The sequence below is a fragment of the Odocoileus virginianus genome, chromosome 13, assembly GCF_023699985.2.
Source record: "Odocoileus virginianus isolate 20LAN1187 ecotype Illinois chromosome 13, Ovbor_1.2, whole genome shotgun sequence".
Classification (NCBI taxonomy): Eukaryota; Metazoa; Chordata; class Mammalia; order Artiodactyla; family Cervidae; genus Odocoileus; species Odocoileus virginianus.
In genome coordinates this window covers 5,354,386-5,381,253 of record NC_069686.1, presented here as the reverse complement: position 1 = coordinate 5,381,253, position 26,868 = coordinate 5,354,386, and the positions used below count along the sequence as shown (strand labels likewise).

At 38.4% G+C, this 26,868-nt stretch overlaps 1 protein-coding gene and 1 long non-coding RNA gene across 2 annotated transcripts in view; one reads left to right on the top strand and one right to left on the bottom strand.

The window, feature by feature from the left end:
• LOC139037988 (uncharacterized) overlaps window positions 1-3,198 on the bottom strand; it is a 118,965-nt gene extending 115,767 nt beyond the window's left edge. Inside the window, exon 1 of the long non-coding RNA XR_011490892.1 lies at window positions 3,070-3,198. This is a non-coding gene — a long non-coding RNA (uncharacterized lncRNA). The remainder of the gene's footprint in view (window positions 1-3,069) is intronic.
• Window positions 3,199-3,380: 182 nt separating this feature from the next.
• FSIP2 (fibrous sheath interacting protein 2) overlaps window positions 3,381-26,868 on the top strand; it is a 127,782-nt gene continuing 104,294 nt past the window's right edge. Inside the window, exons 1-7 of the mRNA XM_020886299.2 lie at window positions 3,381-3,541; window positions 3,906-4,031; window positions 10,369-10,530; window positions 11,196-11,285; window positions 12,257-12,396; window positions 16,655-16,796; window positions 20,752-20,862. Of these exons, the coding sequence (XP_020741958.2) occupies window positions 3,443-3,541; window positions 3,906-4,031; window positions 10,369-10,530; window positions 11,196-11,285; window positions 12,257-12,396; window positions 16,655-16,796; window positions 20,752-20,862 (870 nt within the window). The 5' untranslated portion in view covers window positions 3,381-3,442. The remainder of the gene's footprint in view (window positions 3,542-3,905; window positions 4,032-10,368; window positions 10,531-11,195; window positions 11,286-12,256; window positions 12,397-16,654; window positions 16,797-20,751; window positions 20,863-26,868) is intronic.

The window sequence follows — 26,868 nt, the reverse complement described above, 5'->3', positions numbered from 1 at the left end:
CTGGTGTGCTGCAGTCTATGAGGTGGCAAAGAGTTGAACTTAGTTCAGTGATTGAACAACAACAACAGAGGAAGATAATTTGACAAAAGCTTAAAGTGCACTACTCATCTCATACGCTAGTAAAGTAATGCTTAACATTCTCCAAGCCAGGCTTCAGCAATACATGAACCATGAACTTCCAGATGTTCAAGCTGGTTTTAGAAAAGGCAGAGGAACCAGAGATCAAATTGCCAATATCCGCTGGATCATCAAAAAAGCAAGAGAGTTCCAGAAACATATCTATTTCTGCTCTTTAACTATGCCAAAGCCTTTGATGGTGTGGGTCCCACACCATAAACTGTGGAAAATTCTTCAAGAGATAGGCATACCAGAACATCCGACCTGCCTCTTGAGAAACCTGCATGCAGGTCAGGAAGCAACAGTTAGAACTAGTCATGGAACAACAGACTAGTTCCAAATAGGAAAAGGAGTACGTCAAGGTTGTATATTGTCACCCTGCTCATTTAAGTTGTATGCATAGTGCATCACGACAAACGCTGGGCTGGATAAAGCACAAGCTGGAATCAAGATTGCCGGGAGATCTGAAAGAGACACGTGTACCCCAATGTTCATCGCAGCACTGTTTATAATAGCCAGGACATGGAAGCAACCTAGATGCCCATCAGCAGACGAATGGATAAGGAAGCTGTGGTACATATACACCATGGAATATTACTCAACCATTAAAAAGAATTCATTTGAATCAGTTTTAATGAGATGGATGAAACTGGAGCCCATTATACAGAGTGAAGTAAGCCAGAAAGATAAAGACCAATACAGTATACTAACATATATATATGGAATTTAAAAAGATGGTAATGATAACCCTATATACAAAACAGTAAAAGAGACACAGATGTATAGAACAGACTTTTAGACTCTGTAGAAGGCGAAGGTGGGATGTTCTGAGAGAACAGCATTGAAACAAGTATACTATCAAGGGTGAACCAGATCACCAGCCCAGGTTGGATGTATGAGACAAGCGCTCAGGGCTGATGCACTGGGAAGACCCAGAGGGATGGGATGGAGAGGGAGGCAGGAGGGGGGATCGGGATAGGGAATACATGTAAATCCATGGCTGATTCATGTCAATGTATGGCAAAAAACCACTACAATATTGTAAAGTAATTAGCCTCCAACTAATAAAAATAAATGAAAAAAAAAAGATTGCCAGGAGAAATATCAATAACCTCAGATATGCAGATGACACCACACTTATGGCAGAAAGTGAAGAAGAACTAAAGAGCCTCTTGATGAAAGTGAAAGAGGAGAGTGAAAAAGTTGGCTTAAAGCTGAACATTCAGAAAACTAAGATCATGGCATCTGGTCCCATCACTTCATGGCAAATAGATGGGGAAACAGTGGCCGACTTTATTTTGGGGGGCTACAAAATCACTGCAGATGGTGATTGCAGCAATGAAATTAAAAGACGCTTACTCCTTCAAAGGAAAGTTATGACCAACCTAGACAGCATATTAAAAGGCAGAGACATTACTTTGTTAACAAAGGTCCATCTAGTCAAGGCTGTGGTTTTTCCATTGATCATGTATGGATGTGAGAGTTGGACTATAAAGAAAGCTGAGCACCAAAGAATCGATGTTTTTGAACTGTGGTGTCAAAGAAGACTCTTCAGAGTCCCTTGGACTGCAAGGAGATCCAACCTAAAGGAAATTAGTCCTGGGTATTCATTGTAAGGACTGATGTTGAAGCTGAAACTCCAATACTTTGGCCACCTGATGGGAAGACCTGACTCATTCGAAAAGACCCTGATGCTGGGAAAGATTGAGGGCAGGAGGAGAAGGGCACGACAGAGGATGAGATGGTTGGATGGCATCCCCGAGTTGATGGACATGGGTTTGGGTGGACTCCAGGAGGTGGTGATCGACAGGGAGGCCTGGCGTGCTGCGGTTCATGGGGTCGCAAAGAGTCAGACATGACTGAGCAACTGAACTGAACTAAAATGTCAGAAAGGCTTCCTAGAAGTGAGAATACTTAAGCAGTATTAAAGGCTGACTGAAGTTATCCAAGCAAGAAAGGGGGAAGGGATGTCAGGAAGAGAAAGCAGCACAGCAAGATAGTTTTGAGTCAGGGAGCTCATAAGGAGAAGTAGGTCTAGGAGGATTTCTCATCTTCTGGTTTGGGTAGACACTGGTACTGTCATTGAGACAGGAAATGCAGGAAGAATGGGGCCTTTGTTTTGTCCTGTGGTGAAAAGTGTGGGTTGATATTTGAATATATTGAATCTGAGTTGATTGTGAGAAATCCTTGTGGATTATAACCAAAGTTTAGATTTCAAATTTCGAAGTTCTAAGCATATGTGTGACGTTAAGACAAATAAAGCAGATGTAAAAGAAGAGTGTAATGATTAAGAAACTGTCTCTTGGGCCACTATTTAATATTGACCTTCTTTAATCTTTGAAAAAATGAGATAATTGACAAGGGTGTTAAAACCATTAATACACAAACTGTTTAGCACAGTACCTGGAGTTAGCAGATTCTTAGTAAATAGTAGGTACTATTATTAAATGGCAAAAAAAATAAAAGGGTAAGAATAGATCAAGGAATCTAAGGGGCTAACTCCAAATTCCTAACATCAGATACAGTCTCTGCTTTTAAAGTACTCACAGCCTAGTTATCTCCCTGAAGGAAGGATCATATTTTTTTCTCATCATTGTATCCTTAAATTCCCAGCTCAGATGACTGGCCTAAAGAAGCCAGGCACTAGATAAATTTTCACTGGAAGGTTGAGAGGACGAAAGAGAGGCCCACAGGAGAACACAAGAGAGGCAGACAATAGGGACAGGAAGAAAGTAAAAATGAAAGCTAGAAATGAAAGAGGGAGACTAGAAGAGGAGGAAGGACAGTAAGTTATGTGGGACCTGGAGTGGATTGGGAAGAGGTTATTGTGGAAACCTGGGGGTGGGATGTGGTCACAGTTTACAAGGGAGCCATGTGTATTTGCCAGGCCTCTGGCTCTAGAATGGGCTGCACAATCCCTCTTGTTTGCTTTCTGCATAGAACCAAACCTACTTGGAGAAGAGGAGAAATTAGCCAGCTAATGCGCCAGGGAAATTCTGTAAGTTTGGATTTTGGTTTGGTGTGGCTGAGGGCTGTAGGTTTCCTAGAGAAATATGGTGCCCTCGGCACGTAGGTACCAGGCCCCGCGCCCTGATTTCCTGGCTCTGAGGCTCCCAAGCCAGAGCGCGCACGCGAGGGGCTCGTCCTCGGGAGGGCGCTCTGTTCTGCGTAGTTGAGCACCCGCACGTTCGGAGCCTGGAACGCTGCGAGGGTGGGCCTCTGGGACGCAGAATACTGGTCATTCGGTCCGGTGGGGACGAGGGACAACGTCAGGGACGGGGTGTGAGGGGAGGACAGCGGGGGCACAGAGGGGCCCAAGCCTGCCATGGAGTTGTACCTCAGCGCCTGCTCCAAGGCCGCCAACGTCGCAGCCACCAAGACGGCCACCAGCGGCCTGAGCGCGGAAAGCCAGCAGTGCGGAGACGTGAGTGGCCCCCAGGCTGGTCAGCTCTTCCCCCCTCTGCCGGGCCTCCAGCCTGGGAGGGAGGGAGGGACGAGGAGGGCCGGGGAGGGCCGCGAATGGTCACGTGCCCTCCGTGAGGCCCCTAACAGTCCAGCTTCCGAGGCCCTCAAGCAGCGCCGCCGCAGGAGGCGGGGCTGGGCGGGTGCTGGCGCAACCGGCTGTGGCGCTGCCGAGAGGGCTGCTAACTGGAAGCTAAGATCTTCCAGGCTGCCTGGCAGGGCGGGACCTTTCCCTTTCTTCCTTCCTCAGAATTGGAGTAGCAGTTAAGTTGGCCTAAACGAACATACCTAAAGGAATGACAAAACTCTCCAACTGTATCTGACAGGGTGAGCACAAAACTCAATTTTCGGGGGTCGGAGCGGCTCAGCTACTGGATCTGCCTCTTGGGGTCAAGCTGCCTGTGATCCCGGGAAGCAATAGTTTATATTATACCACGAAATTAAGTGAGAAGGTAAGGTGATGTTTAATTTTCTTACATTGACTTCGTTCTTTTCCGAAAATTAAGTGTTAGTTGCTCAGTTGTGTCTAACTCTTTGTGATCCTATAGACTGTAGCCCGTCAGGCTCCTCTGTACATGGAATTCTCCAGGCAAGAATAGTGGAGTGGGTTGCCATTTTCTTCTCCAATGGGTTTTCCCCACACAGAGATATAACCCTCAGGTGGCTTGGATAGTATCCGATGGAATCCGCCTGCAGTGCCGGAGACCTAGGTTCAATCCTATGCTTTGCTCTCCTCCCCAGCTATGAACTTGGACCATCTTTCAAGATTTCTTTTCAACTGTTACAGCCCCTAATTTGTATTTATTTCCTTAGAATTTGCGTTGCCCTTGGTTTGTATAAGTCGACCCAATACTATAATTTTATAATTTAAATCTTACTAGGTTATAGTGTGTATGCCCCTCAAACCCTTCCATGTTTTTATTCCTCAGTGTAACAGCCTCCCTCAAACCTCCCCACTCCTTGATTCAGTAATTAACAGGGCAGGAAGTGCAATGCATTCTTTTTAACCAGCTGCTTTCATCAATATGGCAAAAAATTCTACTGGAAAGAATTTTCAGTTAACCGCCATGCGTGCATACTAAGTTGGTTTAGTCGTGTCTGACTCTTTGCGACTACATGGATTGTACCCCACCAGGTCCCTCTGGCCATGGGATTCTCCAGGCAAGAAAAGTGGAGTGGGTTTCCATAACCTCCTCTAGCGGATTTTCCTGACCCAGCAATTGAATCCACCTCCTCTCTTGTGTTTTCTGCATTGGCAGACAGGTTCTTTACCACTAATGCCACCTGGGAAGCCCAACATAGTATCTGTGATGTCATCAGAAATGAGTAGGACCCTCTGTATTTGATCCTTGCCTAGTAAACATAATTTCTTAAAAGTGAAACTTTGCTTTTGGAAAATATGTAATATCTCTTTTTTAAAAGAAATCTATTAGAATAGAGCAAATTACCTGAAAACATGACACCACACACAGTTTGATTGCATTATAGCCACACAAACCAGGTTTATGAAAGAATGCTCAACCTATATCACTTCTCTTATTATATAAACTTAGCCCTGTCTTCCAAATGCTTCCTCAAGTATATTATTTGCTGTATTACCATTTTCTCTGTCCAATATTAATTCAGTTGTCAACTAGTTTTTAAAGACATTCTTTATTCTTTATTATATTCATTTCGCTCAAATTCTTCATTAGCCATAATTAGGCAAAATTTCCCTGAAGACTGACTTTGTGATAGCCTTCTTTTTCTTTCAGTAAAATCTCCTCAATGAAGTAGTGCCTTATATTTACACTTTTTTTTTTAACCCAGTTTTAATTGACAGCAGAAGGATTACCCTGACACTAAGGAATGGGTTCATATAAAAGATGTTCTTTGTTTACTGATCAGTAGCCCAGGGTTGATTTTGAGAAACACAGACCATCAGAGGAATCAGAGATCAAATTGCCAACATCTACTGAATCATTGAAAAAGCAAGAGAGTTACAGAAAAATATCTACTTCTGTTTTATTGACTATGCCAATGCCTTTGCCTGTGTGGATCACAACAAACTATGGAAAATTCTTAAACAGATGGGACTACCAGACCACCTAACCTGCCTCCTGAGAAATCTGTATGTAGGTCAAGAAGCACCAGTTAGAACCGGACATGGAACAACAGACAGTTCCAAATTGGGAAAGGAGTACATCAAGGCTATGTATTGTCACCCTGCTTATTTAGCTTATATGCAGAGTACATCATGAGACATGCTGGGCTGGAGGAAGCCAAAGCTGGAATCAAGATTACTGGGAGGAAAAAGAAAAATCAATAATCTCAGATATGCAGATGACACCACCTTTATGGCAGAAAAAGAAGAAGAACTAAAGACACTCTTCATGAAAGTGAAAGAAGAGAGTGAAAAGGGTGGCTTAAAACTCAACATTCCTAAAATGAAGATCATGGCATCTGGTCCGATCACTTCATGGCAAATAGATGAGGAAACAATAAAAACAGGGAGAGATTTTATTTTCTTGGGCTCAAAAATCCCTGAAGATGGTGACTGCATCCATGAAATTAAAAGACACTCACTCTTTGAAAGAAAAGCTAGGACAACATATTAAAAAACAGAGACATTATTTGGCCAACAAAGGTCTGTCTAGTTGAAGCTATGGTTTTTCTAGTAGTCATGTACGGATGTGAGCATTGGACTATAAAAAAAGCTGAGTGCCGAAGAATTGATGCTTTTGAATTGTAGTGTTGGGGAAGACTCTTGAGAGTCCCTGGGATTGCAAGGAGATCCAACCAGTCCATGCTAAAGGAAATCAGTCCTGAATATTCATTGGAAGGACTGAAGTTGAAACTGAATCTCCGATACTTTGGCCATCTGATGTGAAGAACTGATTCATTGGAGAAGACCCTGATGCTGGGAAAGATTGAAGGGAGGAGAAGAAGGGGGAGACAGAGGATGGTATGTTTGGATGGCATCACAGACTCGATGGACATGAGTTTAAGTAAGCTCCAGGAGTTGGTGATAGACAGGGAAGCCTGGCATACTACAGTCAATGCCAAGACCATGGGGTCGCAAAGAGTCAGACATGACTGAGTGACTGAACTGAACTGAGATCATCAAAGCTAAAATTCATTATCTAAAATACAGTAGAAGTGACAAATAGATTCAAGGGATTAGATCTGATAGTGTGCCCGAAGAACTATGGACGGAGGTCCGTGACATTGTACAGGAGGTAGTAATGAAGACCATCCCCAAGAAAAATAAATGAAAAAGGCAAAATGGTTGTCTGTGGAGGCCTTTCAAGTAGCTGAGGAAAAAGAGAAGCTAAAGGCCAAGGAGAAAAGGAAAGAGATACCCATCTGAATTCAGAGTTCCACAGAATAGCAAGGAGAGATAAAAAAGCCTTCCTCAGTGATCAATGCAAAGAAATAGAGGTAAACATTAGAATGGGAAAAACCAAAGATCTCTTCAAGAAAATTAGAGATACCAAGGGAACATTTCATGCAAAGATAGGCAGAGTAAAGGACAGAAATGGTATGGATCTAACAGAAGTAGAAGATACTAAGAAGATGTGGCAAGAATATACAGAAGAACTATACAAAAAGGATCTTCATGACCCAGATAACCACAGTGGTGTGATCACTCACCTAGAGCTGGACATCCTGGAGTGTGAAGTCAAGTGGGCCTTAGGAAGCGCCACTACAAACAAAGCTAGTAGAGGTGATGAAATTCCAGCTGAGCTATTTCAAGTCCTAAAAGATGATGCTGTGAAAGTGATGCATTCAATATGCCAGCAAATTCGGAAACCCTGCAGTGTCCACAGGACTGGAAAAGGTTTCACAAAGAATGTTCAATCCAGTGCACAATTGTACTCATCTCACATGCTAGCAACATAATGCTCAAAATTCTTGAAGTCAGGCTCCAACAGTATGTGAACCATGATCTTCCAGATGTTCAAACTGGGTCTAGAAAAGGCAGAGGAACCAGAGATCAAATTGCCAACATCGTTGGATATAGAAGGAAAAAGAGAATACCAGAAAAGCATCTACTTCTGCTTTACTGATTATGCCAAAGCCTCTGACTGTATAGATCATAAAAAACTGTGCAAAATTCTTAAAGAGATGGGAATACCAAACCACGTTACCTGCCTCCTGAGAAATCTGTATGCAGGTCAAGAAGCAACAGTTAGAATTGGACATGGAACAACAGACTGTTTCCAAATAGGGAAAGGAGTACATCAGGGCTGATTCCTATGCAGAGTACATCATGCGAAATGCTGGGCTGAATGAAGCACAAGCTGGAATCAAGAATGCTGGGAGAAATATCTATAACCTCAGATTCGCAGATGACACCACCCAAAGGCAGAAATTGAAAAGGAACTAAAGAGCCTCTTGATGAAAATGAAAGAGGAGAGTGAAAAAGGTAGTGTAAAATTCACCATTCAAAAAATGAAAATCATGGCATCCAGTCCTGTCATTTCATGGCAAATAGATGGGGAAACAATGGAAACAGTGACAGACTTTATTTCGGGGGGCTCCAAAATCACTATGGATAGTGACTATAGCCATGAAATTAAAAGACACTTGTTCCTTGGAAGAAAAACTATGACCAACCTAGACAGCATATTAAAAAGCAGAGGCATTACTTTGCCGACAACAGCCCATCTAGTCAAAGCTGTGGTTTTTCCAGTAGTCATGTATGGATGTGAGAGTTGGACTATAAAGAAAGCTGAGCACTGAAGAATTGATGCTTTTGAACTGTGGTGTTGGAGAAGACTCTTGAAAGTCCGTGGGACTGCAAGAAGATCCAACCAGTCCATCCTAAAGGAAATGAGTCCTGAATATTCACTGGAAGAACTGATTTTGAAGCCAAAACTTGAGTACTTTAGCCACCTGATACAAAGAATTGACTCCTTGGAAAAGACCCTGATGCTGGCAAAGATCGAAGGGAGGAGGAGAAGGGGATGGCAGAAAATAAGATGGGTGGATGGCTTCATCGGCTCAATGCACATGAGTTTGAGCAAGCTCCAGTAGTTGGTGATGATGGACAGAGAACCCTGGAGTTCTGCAGTCCCCAGGGTCTCAAAGAGTTGGACATGACTGAGCGACTTAACTGAACTGAATATCTAAAAGAAGTTGACAAGTAAATATCAACATCTAAAAGAAACAATCCACTTCTTGACTCATGACTCACGACCCGTGATTGTTGATTGTTTTCAGTAGAGAAAGATATGAACTTCACTTCTGGTCTCACTGAATTTACGACATTGCCCTATGGAATTCCTTTTTTTTTTTTCTTTCTTAACGAATCTTTGGTAATTAGGGAATTCTGCTGTAAAACATAGATGCCTTGGAAGAGAGTAAAGTCTAGTATTAAGCAAATTGTCAGATATTTATCAAGGGAACTTTTAAATGGATAAAGCATCCTAGCATCCTGTCAGCTCCCCAGCCTCCCTCTTTTTTCACATAAGCATCCTCAACTTACCATGACGGAGTTCTTTTTAGGGTTCCACCTAAGCCAGGCTCTTTAGTGTTCAGAATCTGACTGAGGTGGCTACTGCCAGACACAACACAGACTGAACACAAATTGGTACCTGCAGACAGATACCAGTGTGTGAAGATGCATGATGTGTCAGATCACAGAATCTGAATAGCATGCCTGCACAGGGCATGGTGTGCTCTCAGGTTTGCCACATCTCCCACACATTCCGGTTGCCTTTCACTTAAGATGAAAGCAGTACTTTAACTTTAGACTAAAAATTTCTGTTGTCTGGCCAAGACAATCTAAAGGACAGTATAAATATAGGATACAAAGACAACATTTGGATGACTTCCACACTTAACTTCTACCCTCTCCTTTTCCCCTTTCAGAGGTTCTCCCATTACCTATTATCACCATCCTGCTATTGAAAATTTTTTGAAAAAATGAACTAAGTACTGACATATCCCCCCTGGCAGATTTTAAAGTGCCTCACCTTGGTAATGTTTTAACTTACATATGAGCTTAAATTATTCATGTTTCCTCTAGAGTAACAGATAAAACTAACATGACTATTTGTTATTTTCCTTCTTTGATATGGTAATGGCTATTTCATAAGGTTGTATTTGGTCTTTACATGTATGGAGAAAGCTCAGTCCCTGGCATTATTCTTTATAATTGCTTCTTCAATATATTGAACTTTATAATATAGAGTGGTAACTTTTTCCTGACTGTAGCACTCAGAAATCATTGGGTTTCTTAGAAAAGAGTTCAAAATACAATAACTCTTTAATTCATCATCTTTAACATATGCGTTTTACTTCTGTTTTTTTTTTTTTTTTTTGGTCAAAGTTGTTTCAGTGAACCTTTGTGGAAGATTTTCTGTTTTTCTTTATTGTCAGAATATGAGGTACAATAATGATATTGATATTATCCCTTTATCCTTTGAATGCAGTTCCTGGATCTGGAGGAGGGAAGAGGAAAAGAGTCTTAGTTTTGGCTTTATACATTAAAATATAGTTTATACTTTATGCTTTCTATTCATTTCCTCCTTCCTTTTCCAGCTTTGAGCTAGGAATTGATAAAGATGGGGGGGGATTAATTGAGTGAGGGCAGGGTTTTAGAATAATTGCAGTTAGTGAAGAAAAAAGGTAGGGATAAGCAATTAGCACTGCCCATTCCAAATTCTTTTTCTGATTTTCTCCCACTTCACATTCTTACATGCTTTATTTTCTATATATAGCCTGGTCATTTTACTACATTGATATTTAAAAGAGAAATTGATTAATTGTACATTTATAATATGCTTAAATCTCTGTTTGCAGCTTTTTCAACCTTCTTACGGTTTTAACCTGACTGATCCTTACTGTCGACTTTTGGAAAACCAATACAAAAGTCTCCATGATCCACATTTAAGAGCCTACCATAAGCGTAAGGACATCTTGAGAAGATTAAAGAAAGGTGGTTACATCACCAGCAATAATAAAGTGAGTTGAAGATAACTTTAATCATTGAAAACCTCTAAGATTTGATAAAAGCTTGCTTCTGTTCCTCACTGGGGGCCCTGGATCACCTTTAATTTGGTCAGAAGAGATACTTAATGGAAAATTCCATTAAAGCACTCAGTATTTGGGTCAAAGAAAATCAGACAGTAATTATTTTCCAAGTGAAACTACTTCTTGCTTTAACTTTTTTTCCTTGAAATATCAAAAGATGACTACCAAATAATTTGAAGATATAAAAAGAATTTTTCCAACTGTTCTTTGTCTGTAATGGCACTGTATGCTTGTCAAGGATTATGTCCCATGTACTTTTAAAAAAATTAAGACAAAATAAGAACGTAGAAAAATCAGCCTGATACAGTCCTAATACACTCTGTTCTTATTGAGGTTGAACATTATTATTACATTGTTATTTTATTTTAATAACTGTATGTACTCAATTCCTTGTCATAGCATAAGTCATGTAAATAAAGTAATGCTTTTGAATAGCAATTTCCTGTTGATTAAAAATTCTAGAGAGATATTACTTATGAAATTGTTAGCAGGTTTTTACTCGGTACCAGAGTGTTATTTTACTTCTATAAAGTAATTGCTTTGACTTTTAGATATTTTTATTTATATATTTTTGTTTTTATTCTGTTTTTTTTTAGGTTGTATGTTCCTTGAGGGAATTGAATAAGTACAGGCAATATCTTACCAGTTTAAAATTAGACTTTGAAAGAAACTATATAAGAGAACAAGTAAGTTAAATATTTAAATTTGGTTTCTGTACATGGGGTTTGGAACAAAGGTTTTCTTGTGGGCAGAGTATTTTCTTATAATATTCTACCTTTAATTTTGGTAACCTAAATAATTTCTCCAGGTAAAAATTTAGAGCAGAAGAAAGTAATATTTTGAGGTTGCTATTTTGGGCCAAGAAAGGGAAAGGGACCAGGTCACCTATTAATATGCCAGTGGTAGCTGGCAAAATTTAATAATTAAATTGTTACTAGGATATGCCCCATCTACCTGATTTGGGACCAATTGGAAGAGTCTGTTGTGGCAGCAAAATTCTTAGGCTGGAAAACAAAACAAGTTAAGTAATAGGAGAGGTAAAGTATGAATAGTTATAACATCCTAAAAATGCAAGGACATGTACACTGTATGTACACATGTGTGGCTGTGTTCATCCACTAAAACATGTGAGCCTCTGCCCATGTGTGTGTAAGTGAATTCAGACTTTAGAGTCATGAGTTGGATAAAAATGAAAAAGCTGCACATATGTGTGTTTTACAGATTTATGTTCTAAGGTCAAGAGTTGTATAGAAATGAAGATGATTCCCCTAACTTTTAAGTGTTCTCTATTTCCCCTCATTTCCTCCTCTGTGCTGGGAGTTTATCCTCTGCTTGTTCCTTTTTTTTTTTTTTAATTAATTTCTTTGGAATGGATAGAAAAATAAGCTGAAATATTTTTTTTTTGTTTTCAGAAACAGAAATCTTTATTTTGATTCAATTGTCCTTATCTACAGTGGATTCAAAATAGATTTAAATGCAGTTAAACGGAATTAATTATTTACAAAGTATGGGAATTTCACTAAACATTAAATATAAAAAAAGCAGATCAAAAGTCATTTTTATTTCTGGGAAATGTTAAAAAATTGTATGTACATATATACACATGTCTATATATACATATATATAGATATGTTACACACACACTTTTTTTTAATAGAAAATGCTTGCAAAACAAGTAAATAAACTACAGGAAGACAATCAAATACCTGGAAGTTCTGATGTTACACAGTTCCAAAATTGGTTGTTAGAGGAAGGCGCCCCGTCTAGTAAGGACCAAGAACGATTAATAAGGCACAGGTGAGATTGAAGTTAATGCATATTTTATGTATATATTGTGGATCCAAATAAGTTACAAAATGCTAGAAATAATTGAAGCTAGGATTTCTTTTAAAGTACGGGATGCTATTTAACTTCGCTATTTCAGTATGGAGAGGAAGGGAGACTAAAAGGTCTGGGAATTGGGAACTCTGGTACCAAGGCTATAATCATGAATTTCTGCTAGAGAAGATACAGTTTCTGGGAGTCCAGGAGGTAATCCGATCTGTTAACTGAATAAATAATCAAATCCAAAATTCATTCTATAATCGGAAATGGAGGGAAAGTATCTTTAGCATATGCTTTTAATAGTTTTTTATTGGGTCATCTTTAAGAACTGGCAGCATTGTTTGAGGAAATTAATGCAAATTCAAAAAAGGAGGTTAGATAAAGCTTTAATACTGATAAAACATGTGTGATTGCTTAAAAAAACTGCAAGCTCTTTGTTGTTGTTGTGGTTGCTCGATTGCCAAGTCATGTCCGACTCTTCACGACCCCATGGACTGCAGCATGCCAGGCTTCCCTGTCCTTCACCATCTCCTGGAGTCTGCCCAAGTTCATGTTCTTTGCATTGGTAATGCCATCCAACAGTCTCATCCTCTGTCACCTTCTTCTCCTTCTGCCAACAATCTTTCCCAGCATCAGGGTCTTTTCCAGTTAGTCAGCTGTTTGAATCAGGTGGCCAATATAATCGAGCTTCAGCATCACTCATTCTAATGAATATTCAGGGCTTACTCTCTTTAAGATTGACTGGTTTGATCTTCTTGCTTTCCAAGAGACTCTCAAGAGTCTTTTCCAGCATCACATTTAGAAAGATTCAATTCTTCAGCACTCTGCCTTCTATATTGTCCAGTTCTAACATCGTACGTGACTACTGGAAAGACTATAGCCTTGACTATATGGGCCTTTGTTGGCAAAGGGATGTTTTTGCTTTTTAACACACTGTCTAGGTCTTTCACAGCTTTCTTGCCAAGAAGTAATCATCTTCTAATTTCATGGTTGCAGTCACCATCAGCAGTGATTTTAGAGCCCAGGAAAAGGAAATCTATCACTGTTCCTCCTTTTCATCTTCTATTTGCCATGAAGTAATGGGACCAGATGCCAGAATCTTAGTTTTATTAATATTGAGTTTTAAGTTGGCTTTTTTGCTCTTCTCCTCATCAAGAGGCTCTTTAGTTCCTCTTTGTTTTCTGCCATCAGAGTGGTATTAATCTGCGTATCAGAGGTTGATATTTCTCCTAGAAATTTTTTTTTTCCCCCAAAAAACAAGTGCTCAGGCCTGGTGCACTGGGAAGTCTCCCAGAAATCTAGATTCCAGCTTGTAACTCATTCAGCCTGGAGTTTCTCATGATATGCTCTGCATATAAGTTAAATAAACAGGGTGACAATAAATAGCCTGTCTTACTCCTTTCTCAGTCCTAAACCAGTCAGCTGTGCTTCAGGGTTCTAACTGTTGCTTCTTGACCTGCATACAGGTTCTTCAGGAGACAGGTTAAAATGGTCTTTGTATTCCCATCTCTTTAAGAGTGTTCAACAGTTTTGTTATGATCTACACAGTTAAAGGCTTTAGCGTAGTCAGGAAACAGAGGTAGATTTTTTTTTTTTCTGGAATTCCCTTGTTTTCTCTATAATTCAGCAAATGTTGGCAATTTGATCTCTGGTTCCTGTTGCCTTTTCTAAACCAAGTTTGAACATCTGGAAGTTCGTGTAATGTTGAAGCCTAGCTTGGAGAATTTTGAGCATAACCTAGTGGCATGGGAGATGTGTGCAATTGTCTGGTGGTTTGAACATTCTTTAGTACTTCCTTTCTTGGCAATTGGGAGGAGGATTGACCCTTTCTAGTCCTGGGGCCACTGCTGGGTTTTTCAAATTTGTTGACCTAAAAAGTGCAGCACCTTAATAGCATAATCTTTCAGGATTTTAAAAAGCTCTGCTAGAATTCCATCACCTTCACTAGCTTTATTGGCAGCAGTGCTTTCTAAGGCTGACTTGACTTCACACTCCAGATTATCTGGCTCTGAGTGAAAGACTGCACCATTGTGGTTATCTGGGTCATTAAGATCTTTTTTTGTACAGTTCTGTGTATTCTTTCCATCTCTTCCTGATCTCTTCTGCTTCTGTTACGTCTTTACTGTTTCTGTCCTTTTTTGTGCCCATCTTTGGATGAAATGTTCCTTTGATATTTCCAGTTTTCTTGAAGAGATCTTCTAGTCTTACCCTTTCTGTTGTTATCCTCTATTTATCTGCATTGTGTTCTTTGAAGAATGCCTTCTTGTCTTTCCATGCTATTCTCTGGTACTCTGCATTTAATGGGGTGTACCTTTTCATTTCTCCCTTGCTTTTTGCTTCTCTTCTTTCCTCAGCTATGTGTAAAGCCTTCTCAGACAACCACTTTGCCTTCTTGCATTTCTTTTCCTTGGCATGGTTTTGTTCGCTGCCTTCTGTACTATATTACAGACCTCTGTCCCTAGTTCTTCAGGAACTCTGGTTGCTAGATCTAATCCCTTGAATCTATTCATCAACTCCACTGTACATTCATAGGGGATGTAATTTAAGTTGTTCCCGACTGGCCTAGTTGTTTCTCCCACTTTATTTAATCCTGAATTTTGTTATGAGGAACTGATGATCTGAGCCACAGTAAGCTCCAGTTCTTGTTTTTGCTGATTGAATACAGCTTTTTCATTTTCAGCTCCAAAGAATGTAATCAATCTGATTTCAGTATTGACCATTGGTAATGTCCATGTGTAAGGTCATCGCTTATGTTAAAAAAAAAGGGTGTTTGCTATGACCAGTGTGTTCTCTTGGCAGAATTCTGTTAGCCTTTGCTCTGCTTCATTTTGTACTCCAAGGCCAAACTTGCCTGTTATTCCAAGAATCTTTGGTCTTCCTACTTTTGCATTCCAGTCCCCTATAATGAACATAATATTTTTGGGGGGAGGGGTGTTAATTCTAGGAGGTCTTCTAGGTCTTCATAGAACTGATCAACTTCAGTTTATTTGGCATCAGTGGTTGGGGCATAGACTTGGATTACTGTGATGTTAAATGGTTTGCCTTGAAAACGAACCAAGATCATTCTGTCATTTTTAAGACTGCATCCAAGTACTGCATTTCAGACTTTTTTGTTGATTATGAGGGCTCCTCCATTTTTTTCTATGGTATTCTTTCCCTCAGTAGTAGTAATAATGGTCATCTGAATTAAATTCACCCATTCGTGTCCGTTTCAGTTCAGTGATTCCTAAGATGTCAATGTTCATTCTTGCTATCTCCTGCTTGACCATATCCAGTTTACCTTGATTCATGGACCTAACATTCCAGATTCCTATGCAATACTTTTCTTTACAACACTGGAGTTTACTTTCATCACCAGACACATCCGCAATCGAGAATCATTTTTGCTTTGGCCTAGCTGCTTCATTCTTTCTGGAGCTATTAGTAGTTGTCCTCCACTCTTCCCCAGGAGCATATTGGTCACCTTCCAACCTGGGGAGCTCATGTTTTGGTGTCATATTTTTTGGCCGTTTTATACAGTTCTTGGGGTTCTCATGGCTAGTATACTGGAGTGGTTTGCCATTGCCTCCTCCAGTAGATCATGTTTTGTCAGAACTCTCCACTATGATATGTCCATTTTAGATGGCCCTACATGGCATGGCTCATGGCTTCATTGAGTTATGCAAGCCCCTCCATCATGACAAAGCAGTGATCCATGAAGGAGCAAGCTCTTTAGATGCCATCTATTCATGTTCAATCATTACCTTTCCATGGTCAAAACCATTGCTTAGGAAGTGAAAATATATTTTATTTTTTTCCCTCCTCCATCATTAAGATGTGGAGTTAAGCTGCATTTCCTAACTGCTATGTTCCATGGTAATTTTGTAACACAGAGACATACCAGAGACCAAGACTATACATGGAAGATGTGTTCAAGGCCTTTTAAATTACAAGGGAATCAACATACATCTTTTCTTAGAAAATTCAAATCATTTTTCCAAATCTGAAGTCAGTGTTTCAGTTATTTCAACCTTCTTTGCAAATACATATTCCTAAACCTATTGTGAATATGTACTATACAAAATGTTTTTAATAATATGCCCTACATTTATCCTTTTCTTGACTACAATAACAGATACTTATTAGCTCAAGAAATAAGCCAAACAAGGAGGTAGTTTTGGAATATCAAAGCAGATGATGTCATTGTAAGCAAAATTCCTAGTTCACCGTGACTTAATTTTCTTTTACTTAGATATCTGGATATGATAAGGAGGGAGTTAGAACATCTTGAGCACACAGCTGAAGAGCAACGCCTACTCCAAATGGATAGAGAAGAAAGACGACTGCGAGAACAGGCAAGAAGAAAACTTAGTCTTCGTAGAAAAATTGAAGAGGTGAGAGACAGCAAATTTAAAATAGAGAAAAATCGTGTACAGTTGTTTATTTGTAAATAAGTTGAGCTGTCCATCATGCTTTTTCAGGTGATGTCAGGTCTAAACATTTTACCCACATTGATCTTTCTCCACAGCTGTAATCAGAAGTTGTTACAGAAAGTAAGGATGACACTACACACTATGTATATGAGCCAGTATCTGCTCTTAAAGTGATGATGGAGAAAGTTACTAGATACTGTTCTACTCCATTATAGCCCTCAGTGTGGAGAGGAAAACATTTTAAATTTAGATTTAAATACCCATGCATTTCCTAATAGGAGTACAGTAAAGTAAAGAAAGCCCATTCTAGAGCCAATGAATGATTTTATTAGGTTAGTGCAAAAGTAATTGCAATTTTGCATTGCTGAATGTTGCTATTTGCTATTGGAATGCATTCTTAAGTAAATGTGATTATGTTGTATATCATTTTAATGTACATTTCTTCCTTTATGTTTTTTGCTAATGACTTATTACTTGTTATGTATTTATTTTAGACTAGGGAAATGACTGGAAGATGTCAGTCCTAATCCAATTCCCAAGTGCAGTACTAAAGAATGTTCAAATCACCAGACAGTTGCATTCATGCTAGTAAGTCTCTGCTCAAATTCCACATGCTAGGCTTCAGCATTACGTGAACTGAGAACTTCCAGATGTTCAAACTGGGTTTAGAAAAGGCAAAAGAACTAGAGATCAAATCGTCAACATTTGCTGGATCACAGAGAATTTGGTGGTTCCAAATAGAGCAAGGCGTACATCAAGGGCATATATTGTCACCCTGCTTGTTTAACTTATATGCAGAGTACATCATGAGAAACGCTAGGCTGGGAGGAGCACAAGCTGGAATAAAGATTGCTGGAAGAAATATCAATAACCTCAGATATGCAGATAACATCACCCTTATGGCAGAAAGCGAAGAACTGAAGAGCCTCTTGATGAAAGTGAAAGATCAGAGCAAACTAGTACAGCCGCTATGGAAAACAGTGTGGAGATTTCTTAAAAAACTGGAAATAGAACTGCCATATGACCCAGCAATCCCACTTCTGGGCATACACACTGAGGAAACCAGATCTGAAAGAGACACGTGCACCCCAATGTTCATCGCAGCACTGTTTATAATAGCCAGGACACAGATGTACAGAACAGACTTTTGGATTCTGTGGGAGAAGGCGAGGGTGGGATGTTTTGAGAGAACAGCATTGAAACATGTATATTATCTAGGATGAAACAGATCACCAGCCCAGGTTGGATTCATGAGACAAGTGCTCAGGCCTGGTACACTGGGAAGACCCAGAGGGATAGGGTGGAGAGGGTGGTGGGAGGGGGGATCGGGATGGGGAATACATGTAAATCCATGGCTGATTCATGTCAATTTATGACAAAAACTACTACAATATTGTAAAGTAATTAGCCTCCAACTAATAAAAATAAATGAAAAAAAAAAAAAGCAGAGTGAAAAAGTTGGCTTAAAGCTCAACATTCAGAAAACTAAGATCATGGCATCTGGTCCCAGCACTTCATAGAAAATACATGGAAAAACAGTGGAAATAGTGACAGACTTTTTGGGGGGAGGGCTCCAAAATCACTGAAGATGGTGACTGCAGCCATGAAATTAAAAGATACTTGCTCCTTGGAAGAAAAACTAGGACCAACCTAGATAGCATATTAAAGAACAGAGACATTACTTTGCCTACAAAGGTCTGTTTAGTCAAAGTTATGGTTTTTCCAGTGGTCATGTATGGATGTGAGAGTTGGACGATAAAGAAAACTGAGCACAGAATTGATGCTATTGAACCGTGGTGTTGGAGAAGACTCTTGAGAGTCCCTTGGACTGCAGGGAGTTCAAACCAGTCAATCCTAAAGGAAATCAGTCCGTCTTAAAGGAAAGCATGATGGACATCTGAATATTCATTGGAAGGACTGATGCTGAAGCTGAAATCCCGATACTTTGGCCACCTGATGCAAAGTATTGACTCATTGGAAAAGACCCTGATGCTGGACAAGATCGAAGGCAAGAGAGGAAGGGGACAACAGGATGAGATGGTTGGATGGCATCATCAACTGTATAGACATGAGTTTGAGCAAGCTTCAGGAGTTGGTGATGGACAGGGAAGCCTGTCATCCTGCACTCCATTTGGTCGCAAAGAGTCAGACCGAATGACTAAACTGACTGAACTGCTTCTTGATAGGAAAGCTATGACAAACATAGACAGTGTGTAAAAAGGAAAAACATCCCTTTGCCAACAAAGATCCATATAGTTAAGGCTATGGCCTTTCCAGTAGTCAGGTACAGTTGTGAGAGCTGGACAATAAAGAAGGGAGACTGCTGAAGAATTAATGCCTTCGAACTCTGCTGCTGGGGGTGAGTCTTGAGAGTCCCTTGGACAGGAAGGAGATCAAACCAATCAATCTTAAAGGAAATCAACCCTGAGTATTCATTAGGATGACTGATGCTGAAGCTCCAATACTTTGGCCACCTGATTCAAACAGTGGACTCATTGGAAAACACTGATGCTGAGAAAGATTGTTGGCAGAAGGAGAGGTGACAGGGGATGAGATGGTTTATGGCATCACCATTGCAATATACATGATCATGGGCAAACTCTGAGAGATGGTGAAGGACAGGGAAACCTAACATGCTGCAGTCTATGGGGTTGCAAAGAGTCAGACATGACTTGGCGACTGAACAACAGTGGCAAACAGAAATGATGTTAGACAAAAAGCAAATTTGAGCACTTTTGTTATTCAGCTTCAAAATGGTCATAAAGCAGTGGAGACAACTCACAACATCAACGATGCATTTGGCCCAGGAACTGCTAATGAACCTGTAGCACAGTGGCTGTTTAAGTTTTGCAAAGGAGCCTAGAGCCTTGAAGATGACAAGCACAATGACCGGCCATCGGAAGTTGACAGCAACCAATTGAGAAGATCATCAAAGCTGATCTTCCATCGAAGCTGATCTTAGAATTCCATGAGAAGTTGCAGAAGAACTGAACTTTGACTATTCTGTGGTCATTCGGCTTTTGAAGCAAATTGGAAAGGTGAATAAAGCTTGTTAAGTGGATACCTAATGAGCTAACTGCAAATTAAAAAATCTTTGAAGTGTCATTCTACACAACAACAGTGAACCATTTCTCAATCAAATTGTGATGTGTGGCGAAAAGTCGATTTTATGTGACAACTGGCAGTGAGATGACTAGCTCAGTTGTCGGACCAAGAAAAAGCTCCAAAATACTTCCCAAAGCAAACTTGCACCAATAAAGTGGTCACTATTTGGTCATCTGCTATCAGCTTAACCCAGTATAGCTTTCTGAATCCCCATCAAAACCATTACATCTGAGAAGTATGCTCAGCAAATCAATGAGATGGTCCTAAAACTGCAATGCCTGCAGCTGACACTGGTCATGAAAATGCGTCCACTTCTCCTTGACAATGCCCAACCACACATCATACAACTAGTGCTTCAAAAGTTGAACAAATTGGGCTTTGAAATTTTGCCTCATCTACCATATTCACCTGACCTCTCACCAACTGACTGCCACTTCTTCAGGCATCTCGACAACGTTTTGCTTGTTCACAACCAGCAGGAAGCAGAAAATACTGTCCAAGAGTTCAATGAATCTCAAAGCATGAAGCACAGATTTTTATGCTACAAGAGTAAACAAACTTATTTCTCAGTGGCAAAAATGTGTTGATTGTAACAGTGCCTATTTTTATTAATAAAGATGTGCGTAAGCCTATTTTTAATGATTTAAAATTCACAGAACTGCAATTACTTTTTCACCAACCTAATACTTATGCTTGGTCTGATTTCTGTTAGGCTCTTGACTTGTTCTAAATAACTTGTTTGTTGGTAGTGGATAAAATACAGAGGTTAATTGTGTATGCATACTGAATATGGTAACATGATGCTCTTTAGGAATGGAAGACAAAAGAGATGTTACTTCTGACAAGGATTGGAGAAGATGTTAAAAGAGAAGCTAGGATAGAGGAACAACGGCGTAAAATCAGGGAAGAGACTGACAAGAAGGTAGGGTGAGATTCAGCCTCTGGTTGGGGCTGATTGAGGATGTGCTTTTGATAGTTTTGGTTTTTGAATGTAGTTCACTTTGTGAGACGGCAATAGAACAGTTACCCCAAATGATTTGTATTATACAAAATGAAAGTTATAAAAATTTTTATTGTATTTTGGTCATATTATATTGTGACTGTAATATAAAAAGTACTTCCCTATTATTTGATAAAACTACTTTTGACTTTATCTCACACCATAAACTACACTTGTAATTCCTATAGAAACAATTTATATAACTGATTGTTTTTATAAGAATTAGAATTTTGAAGCAAGTTCTCAGTTTTTCCCCACCAGTTAATCTTTTCAGAATACTTGTTTTGAACTTTAAATAATAATATTTTATGATTTAGAGTATAAATCAGTATAAAGAGAAATAAAATTCATTTGTAATTCCATCACCACCATATTTATTTACTGGTGTACATACACACAGAACTGTATTCTTACACATTATGTAATACGTCTATGAATGTTTATATATTTGAATGAATACATACATTCATGTTATTATTCCTTACAGATTCTTTTGTAGATTGCTTTTTTATTAACAAAATAACATTGACAGCTCTATGTCAGTAAATGTTATCTAAAATAATCTAAATAATTATTTTAGGTAATTTCCTGTCGACAAACTTATGTGTTAGTGTAAAATTTACGTAGTTTGGTTATACTGATGTATACTGCTATATAATTTTTTAAATATTGAAATTGAAATATATTAATCTTTTATTCTACCATTCTGTTGTTGTTGTTTAGTTGCTAAGTCATGTCTGACTCTTTTGCAACCCCTAGGGAAGCCCTATAGACTTATTACATGTACATTTTAGTATTGTTAGTGTTGTTTTTCATATGGCAATCTCAGCTTACTTGAATTTACTATAATGATTATTTTCTAATATTTAATTTTTCACCACTTTTTTATTGGAATGCAGTGCCGGAGATCTGAGTTCAATCCCTAGGTTGGGAAGATCCCCTGGAGGAGAGCGTGGCAGCTCACTCCAGTATTCTTGCCTGGAGAATCCCCATGGACAGAGGAGCCTGGTGGGCTACAGTCTGTGAGGTCACAGAGTCGGGCCCGGCTGAGCGACTAAGCACAGCACTAACTGATTTACAGTGTTGAGTTAGGCTCAGGTGTACAGAAAAGAGATTCATTCCATTTTAGATTCTTTTCTCATGTAGGTCATCACAGAATATTGAGTAGACTTTACTGTGCTATACAATAGGTCCTTGTTGGTTATCTATCATGTATATAGTAGTGTTTTGTGTGTGTTATCACAAGCTTCTGATTTATTCCTCCACCCCCTCACATTTCCTCTTTTGTAACCATAAGTTTGTTTTCCATATCTGTAAGTCTGTTTCTGTTTTGTGAATAAATTCATTTGTTTTTTTTTTTTAATTGTATCCTACATATGAGTGATATCATAAAATATTTGTCTTTTCTGTCTGACTTAGTATGATCATCTCTATCCAGGTTATCTGTGTTGCTGCAAATGGCATTATTTCATTTTTTATGGCTGAGTAATTTTCTGTTGTACATATGTACCACATCTTCTTTATCCATTCCTCTATCAACGGACATTTGAATTGCTTCCATGTTTTGGCTGTTGTGAATAATGCTTCAGTGAACACTGGAGAGTGTGTATCCTTTTGGACTATAGTTTTCTCTGGATACTTGGCCAGGAGTGGGGTTACTAGGTCTTATATAGTAGTTCTGTTTTTAGTTTTTTAAGGAACCTCCATATTATTCTCCACTAATTATCAGAGAAATGCAAATCAAAACTACAATGTGATATCACCTCATACTGGTCAGAATGGTCATCATCAAAAAGTCTACAAACAATCAATGCTGGAGAAGGTGTGGAGAAGAAAAGGGAACCCTTCTACACTGTTATGGCAATGCAATGGTACAACTACTATGGAGAATAGTATGGAGATTCCTTAAAAAACTAAAAATAGAACTACCCTCTTCTGCTTTTTGGCCATCTGTTGGTCTTTGGAGAAATGTCTGTTTAGACCTTCTGCTTATTTTTGATTGGGCTGTGTGTTTTTCTAACTGAGCTGAAGGGACGGACTGTAAATTTTGGAGACTAATTCCTTTTCTGTTTCATTTGCAAATGTATTCTCCCTTTTTGTTTATGGTTTCTTTTCCTGTGCAGAAGCTTTTAAGTTTAATTAGGTCCTGTTTGTTTTTTTTGTTTTTGTTTTTTATTTTTCTTTTCATTACTCTAGGAGTGGATCAAAAAAAAGATATAGTTGTGATTTATGTCAAAGAGTGTTCTGGCTATATTTTCCTCTTAAGAGTCTTATAACATCTGGCCTTATATTTAGGTCTTTGATCCATTTTGTGTTTATTTTTGTGTATGGTATTAGTGAATATTCAAATTTAATTCTTTTAGGTGTAGCAATAGAATGCCCCAGGTTTCCTCTTAATTTTCACCTGATGACATTTACTGTGTCTCCATAAACTTTAGTCTCAATCAAATTCTGGCACTGGGCGTACCCATTAAACATGACCACTGATGGTAGGCATGGTAATACCACAGGCTGCTTGAGGCATCTTAATGGCAGAGCAGTTTGAATTGTTGGTATTTCCAGTGCAGTTATTCCAAATTGGCTTTTCTAATTCCAGTGCAGCTATTCCAAATTGTCTTCTTGAATTATGTTTTAATATAAAAGCTTTTCAATTCATTTTTATGTGTTTCTTAGTATAATCTATATTCTTTTCTTTTAGATTTGACATTACCTATATTTTTACTCAAATTATGTGTTTGTTTCAGAGTTATCAAAAACTTTTAAGGTAAGAGATTTATCTTAGCTTCTTTGTCAAAAATGAGTTTCATTAGTCTAACTTTACTCCTTTTTTCTGTTTTTTGACCTATTTGTCTTATCTTGATTATACATTTAATAATTCTTTAAATCAATAATTTTAGTATTCCAAATTTGTTTTTCTGTTTCAGAGTTGTTTTGTTTAATCTATATTTACATTTATATTTCTATATATATTTTAAAACCATCTTGTCAGTGTTTGCCAGGAAAGTTTGCTAAGAGTGTGATGGGAATTGTATTGACTGTATAGGTCATTTTGGGCAGAATTGATCTCTTGATTATATTGGATCTTCCAACTCATGAACCAAATACCTCTATTTATTTATGTCTTCTTATTTTTTCTTATATAATTAGAAGTATACAGCTTTTACACATCTTTTGCTAGATTTATTCCTATATATTTCATAATTTAATGTATTATAATTTGTATTTTTAATTTTAAATTCCAATTATTTTATGTTAGGATATAGGAAAGCAATTTTTAATATTCATCTTATATGGATAAAAACACTTACTAGCTCTATTAGTTTTATTGTAGGTGCCAAATGATGTTCTACATAAATGATCATGGTGCTACAAATGATCTTGGTGCTCATTAAACGTGGATGCTTGTTTAGTCCCTTTTCTTGCCTGATTGCATTGACTAGAACCTCCAGTATAATGTTTATTAGAAGAAATTATAGTGGACATTATTGTCAAATATTTATTTTGTCCTGTCTTGCCTCTCTACAGAGGTATTAGACTGCTTGACATTGCACCAGACCTTAATGATGTTTTTCATTTTGTTGTACTTTAATTGAAATATAGTCAGTGTACAGTATTATGTTAGCTTCAGGTGTATTATATAATGATTTGACATACCCATACATTATAAAATGATCACCGCAATATGTCTAGTAAACTTTGTTATACAAGCTGATTATATTATTGACTGTATTCCAGATGCTGTATATTTTGTCCCTTTAATTCATTAGATAACTTGAATTTGTACTTCTTAATACCCTGCATCCCTACATCGGCTTCCCACCAAACTCCTGGAAACCACCTGTTTCTTGTTGTCTGTATCTGAATTTGTTAGTTTTATTTTTTAGGTTCTACATTTGATATTATGTCACATTTGTCTAACTGTGAATTATTTCACTTAGCATAATATCTTTCAGATTGTCCACGTTGTCACAAATGGCAAGATTGAATATTTTAATGGCTAAATAATATTCCATTGTGTGTGACCACATCTTAGTTATCCATTTGACTATGGATGAACACTTAGATTGCTTCCTTTTCTTGGCTATTGTTAATACTACTGTAGTGAACACTTGCGTGCCTGCATCTTTTGTATCAGTGTTTGTATTTCCTTTGATTAACTATCCAGAAGTGAAATTGCTGGATCATATGGTAGCTCTATTTTAAATTTTTTTAGGATTTTACATACTGCTTTCTGTAGTGGCTGCTACCAGCTTATAATTTATAATCCAGACAACAGTGACTTGAGGGTTCCCTTTTCTCCACCTCCTTCAGTTCAGTTCAGTCAGTTGCTCAGTCATGTCCGACTCTGTGTGGCCCCATGGACTGCAGCATTCCAGGCCTCGCTGTCCATCACCGACTCATGGAGTCTACCCAAACTCATGTCCATTGAGTCAGTGATGCCATCCAACCATCTCATCCTCTGTCATCCCCTTCTCTTCCTGCCCTCAATCTTTCCCAGCATCAGGGTCTTTTCAAATGAGTCAGCTCTTCTCATCAGGTGGCCAAAGTATTGGAATTTCACCTTCAACATCAGTCCTTCCAATGAATATTTAGGACTGATTTCCTTTAGGATGGACTAGTTAGATCTCCTTCCAGTCCAGGAGACTCTCAAGAGTCATCTCCAACACCACAGTTCAAAAGCATCAATTCTTTGGCGCTCAGCTTTCTTTATAGTCCAACTATCACATCCATACATGACCACTGGAAAAACCACAGGCTTAACTAGATGGACCTTTGTTGACAAAGGAATGTCTCTGCTTTTTAATATGCTGTCTAGGTTGGTCATTGCTTTTCTTCCAAGGAGTAAGTGTCTTTTAATTTCATGGCTGCAATCACCATCTGCAGTGATTTTAGAGCCCAGAAAAATAAAAGTCAGCCACTATTGCCACTGTCTCCCCATCTATTTGCCATGAAGTGATGGGACCAGATGCCATGATCTTAGTTTTCTGAATGTTGAACTTTAAGCCAACTTTTTTACTCTCCACATCCTTACCATTTGTTATTAGTTGTGTTTTTAATGATAGCCATTTTGGCAGAGGTGTGGTGGTACTCATTGTGATTTTGATTTGCATTTCCCTGAAGATTAGTGATGTTGAGCATCTTTTCATGTATTTTTTGGCCATCAGTATGTTTTTTAGAAAAATGTCCATTCAAGTCCTCTGCCCATTTTTGGTTGGGTTGTATATTTGTTTTTGATAAGTTATATGATTCCATTTTATATTTTGGATACTAACCTTTTATTGAGTATGTCATTTACAAATATCTTCTCTCATTCAGTAAACTGCTTTTTTTGTTTTGCCAAGAATCTATGTGTCCAAAAAAGTTTTAGTTTTTTGCAGTCTCATTTGTTTATTTTTGCTTTTGTTTTGCCTGAAGAGCCAGATCAGAATAGTAATAATAATGCTAAAATTTATGTCAAAGATCATAATACCTGTTTTCTCTAGGAGTTTTTTGGTTTGGAATCTTAAACATTTAAATCCTTAATCCATTTTGAATTTGTTTTTGTATATGGTATGAGAAAGTAAATCAGTTTTCTCTTTTCCCTTTAGCTGTCCAGTTTTCCCAACACCATTTATTGAAGAAGCTATCTTTTTCCTATTGTATATTTATGCCTCCTTTGTTGTACATTAATTGACCATATAAGTGCACGTTTCTTTCTGGGCTCTCTCTTCTGTTGTAGTGATATATGTTTCTGCTTTTGTGCCATCTCCAGACTGTTTTGATTACTGTAGTTTTGTAGTATAGTTTGAAACCAGGGATTATGATTTTGAACATCTTTCTCAAGATTATTTTGAGAAAAGACGCTTATCTATCTCAAAAACTTTTATGTTTTCATACCAATTTTAGAATTATTTGCTCTAGTTCCGTAAATGCCATTGGTATTTTAAT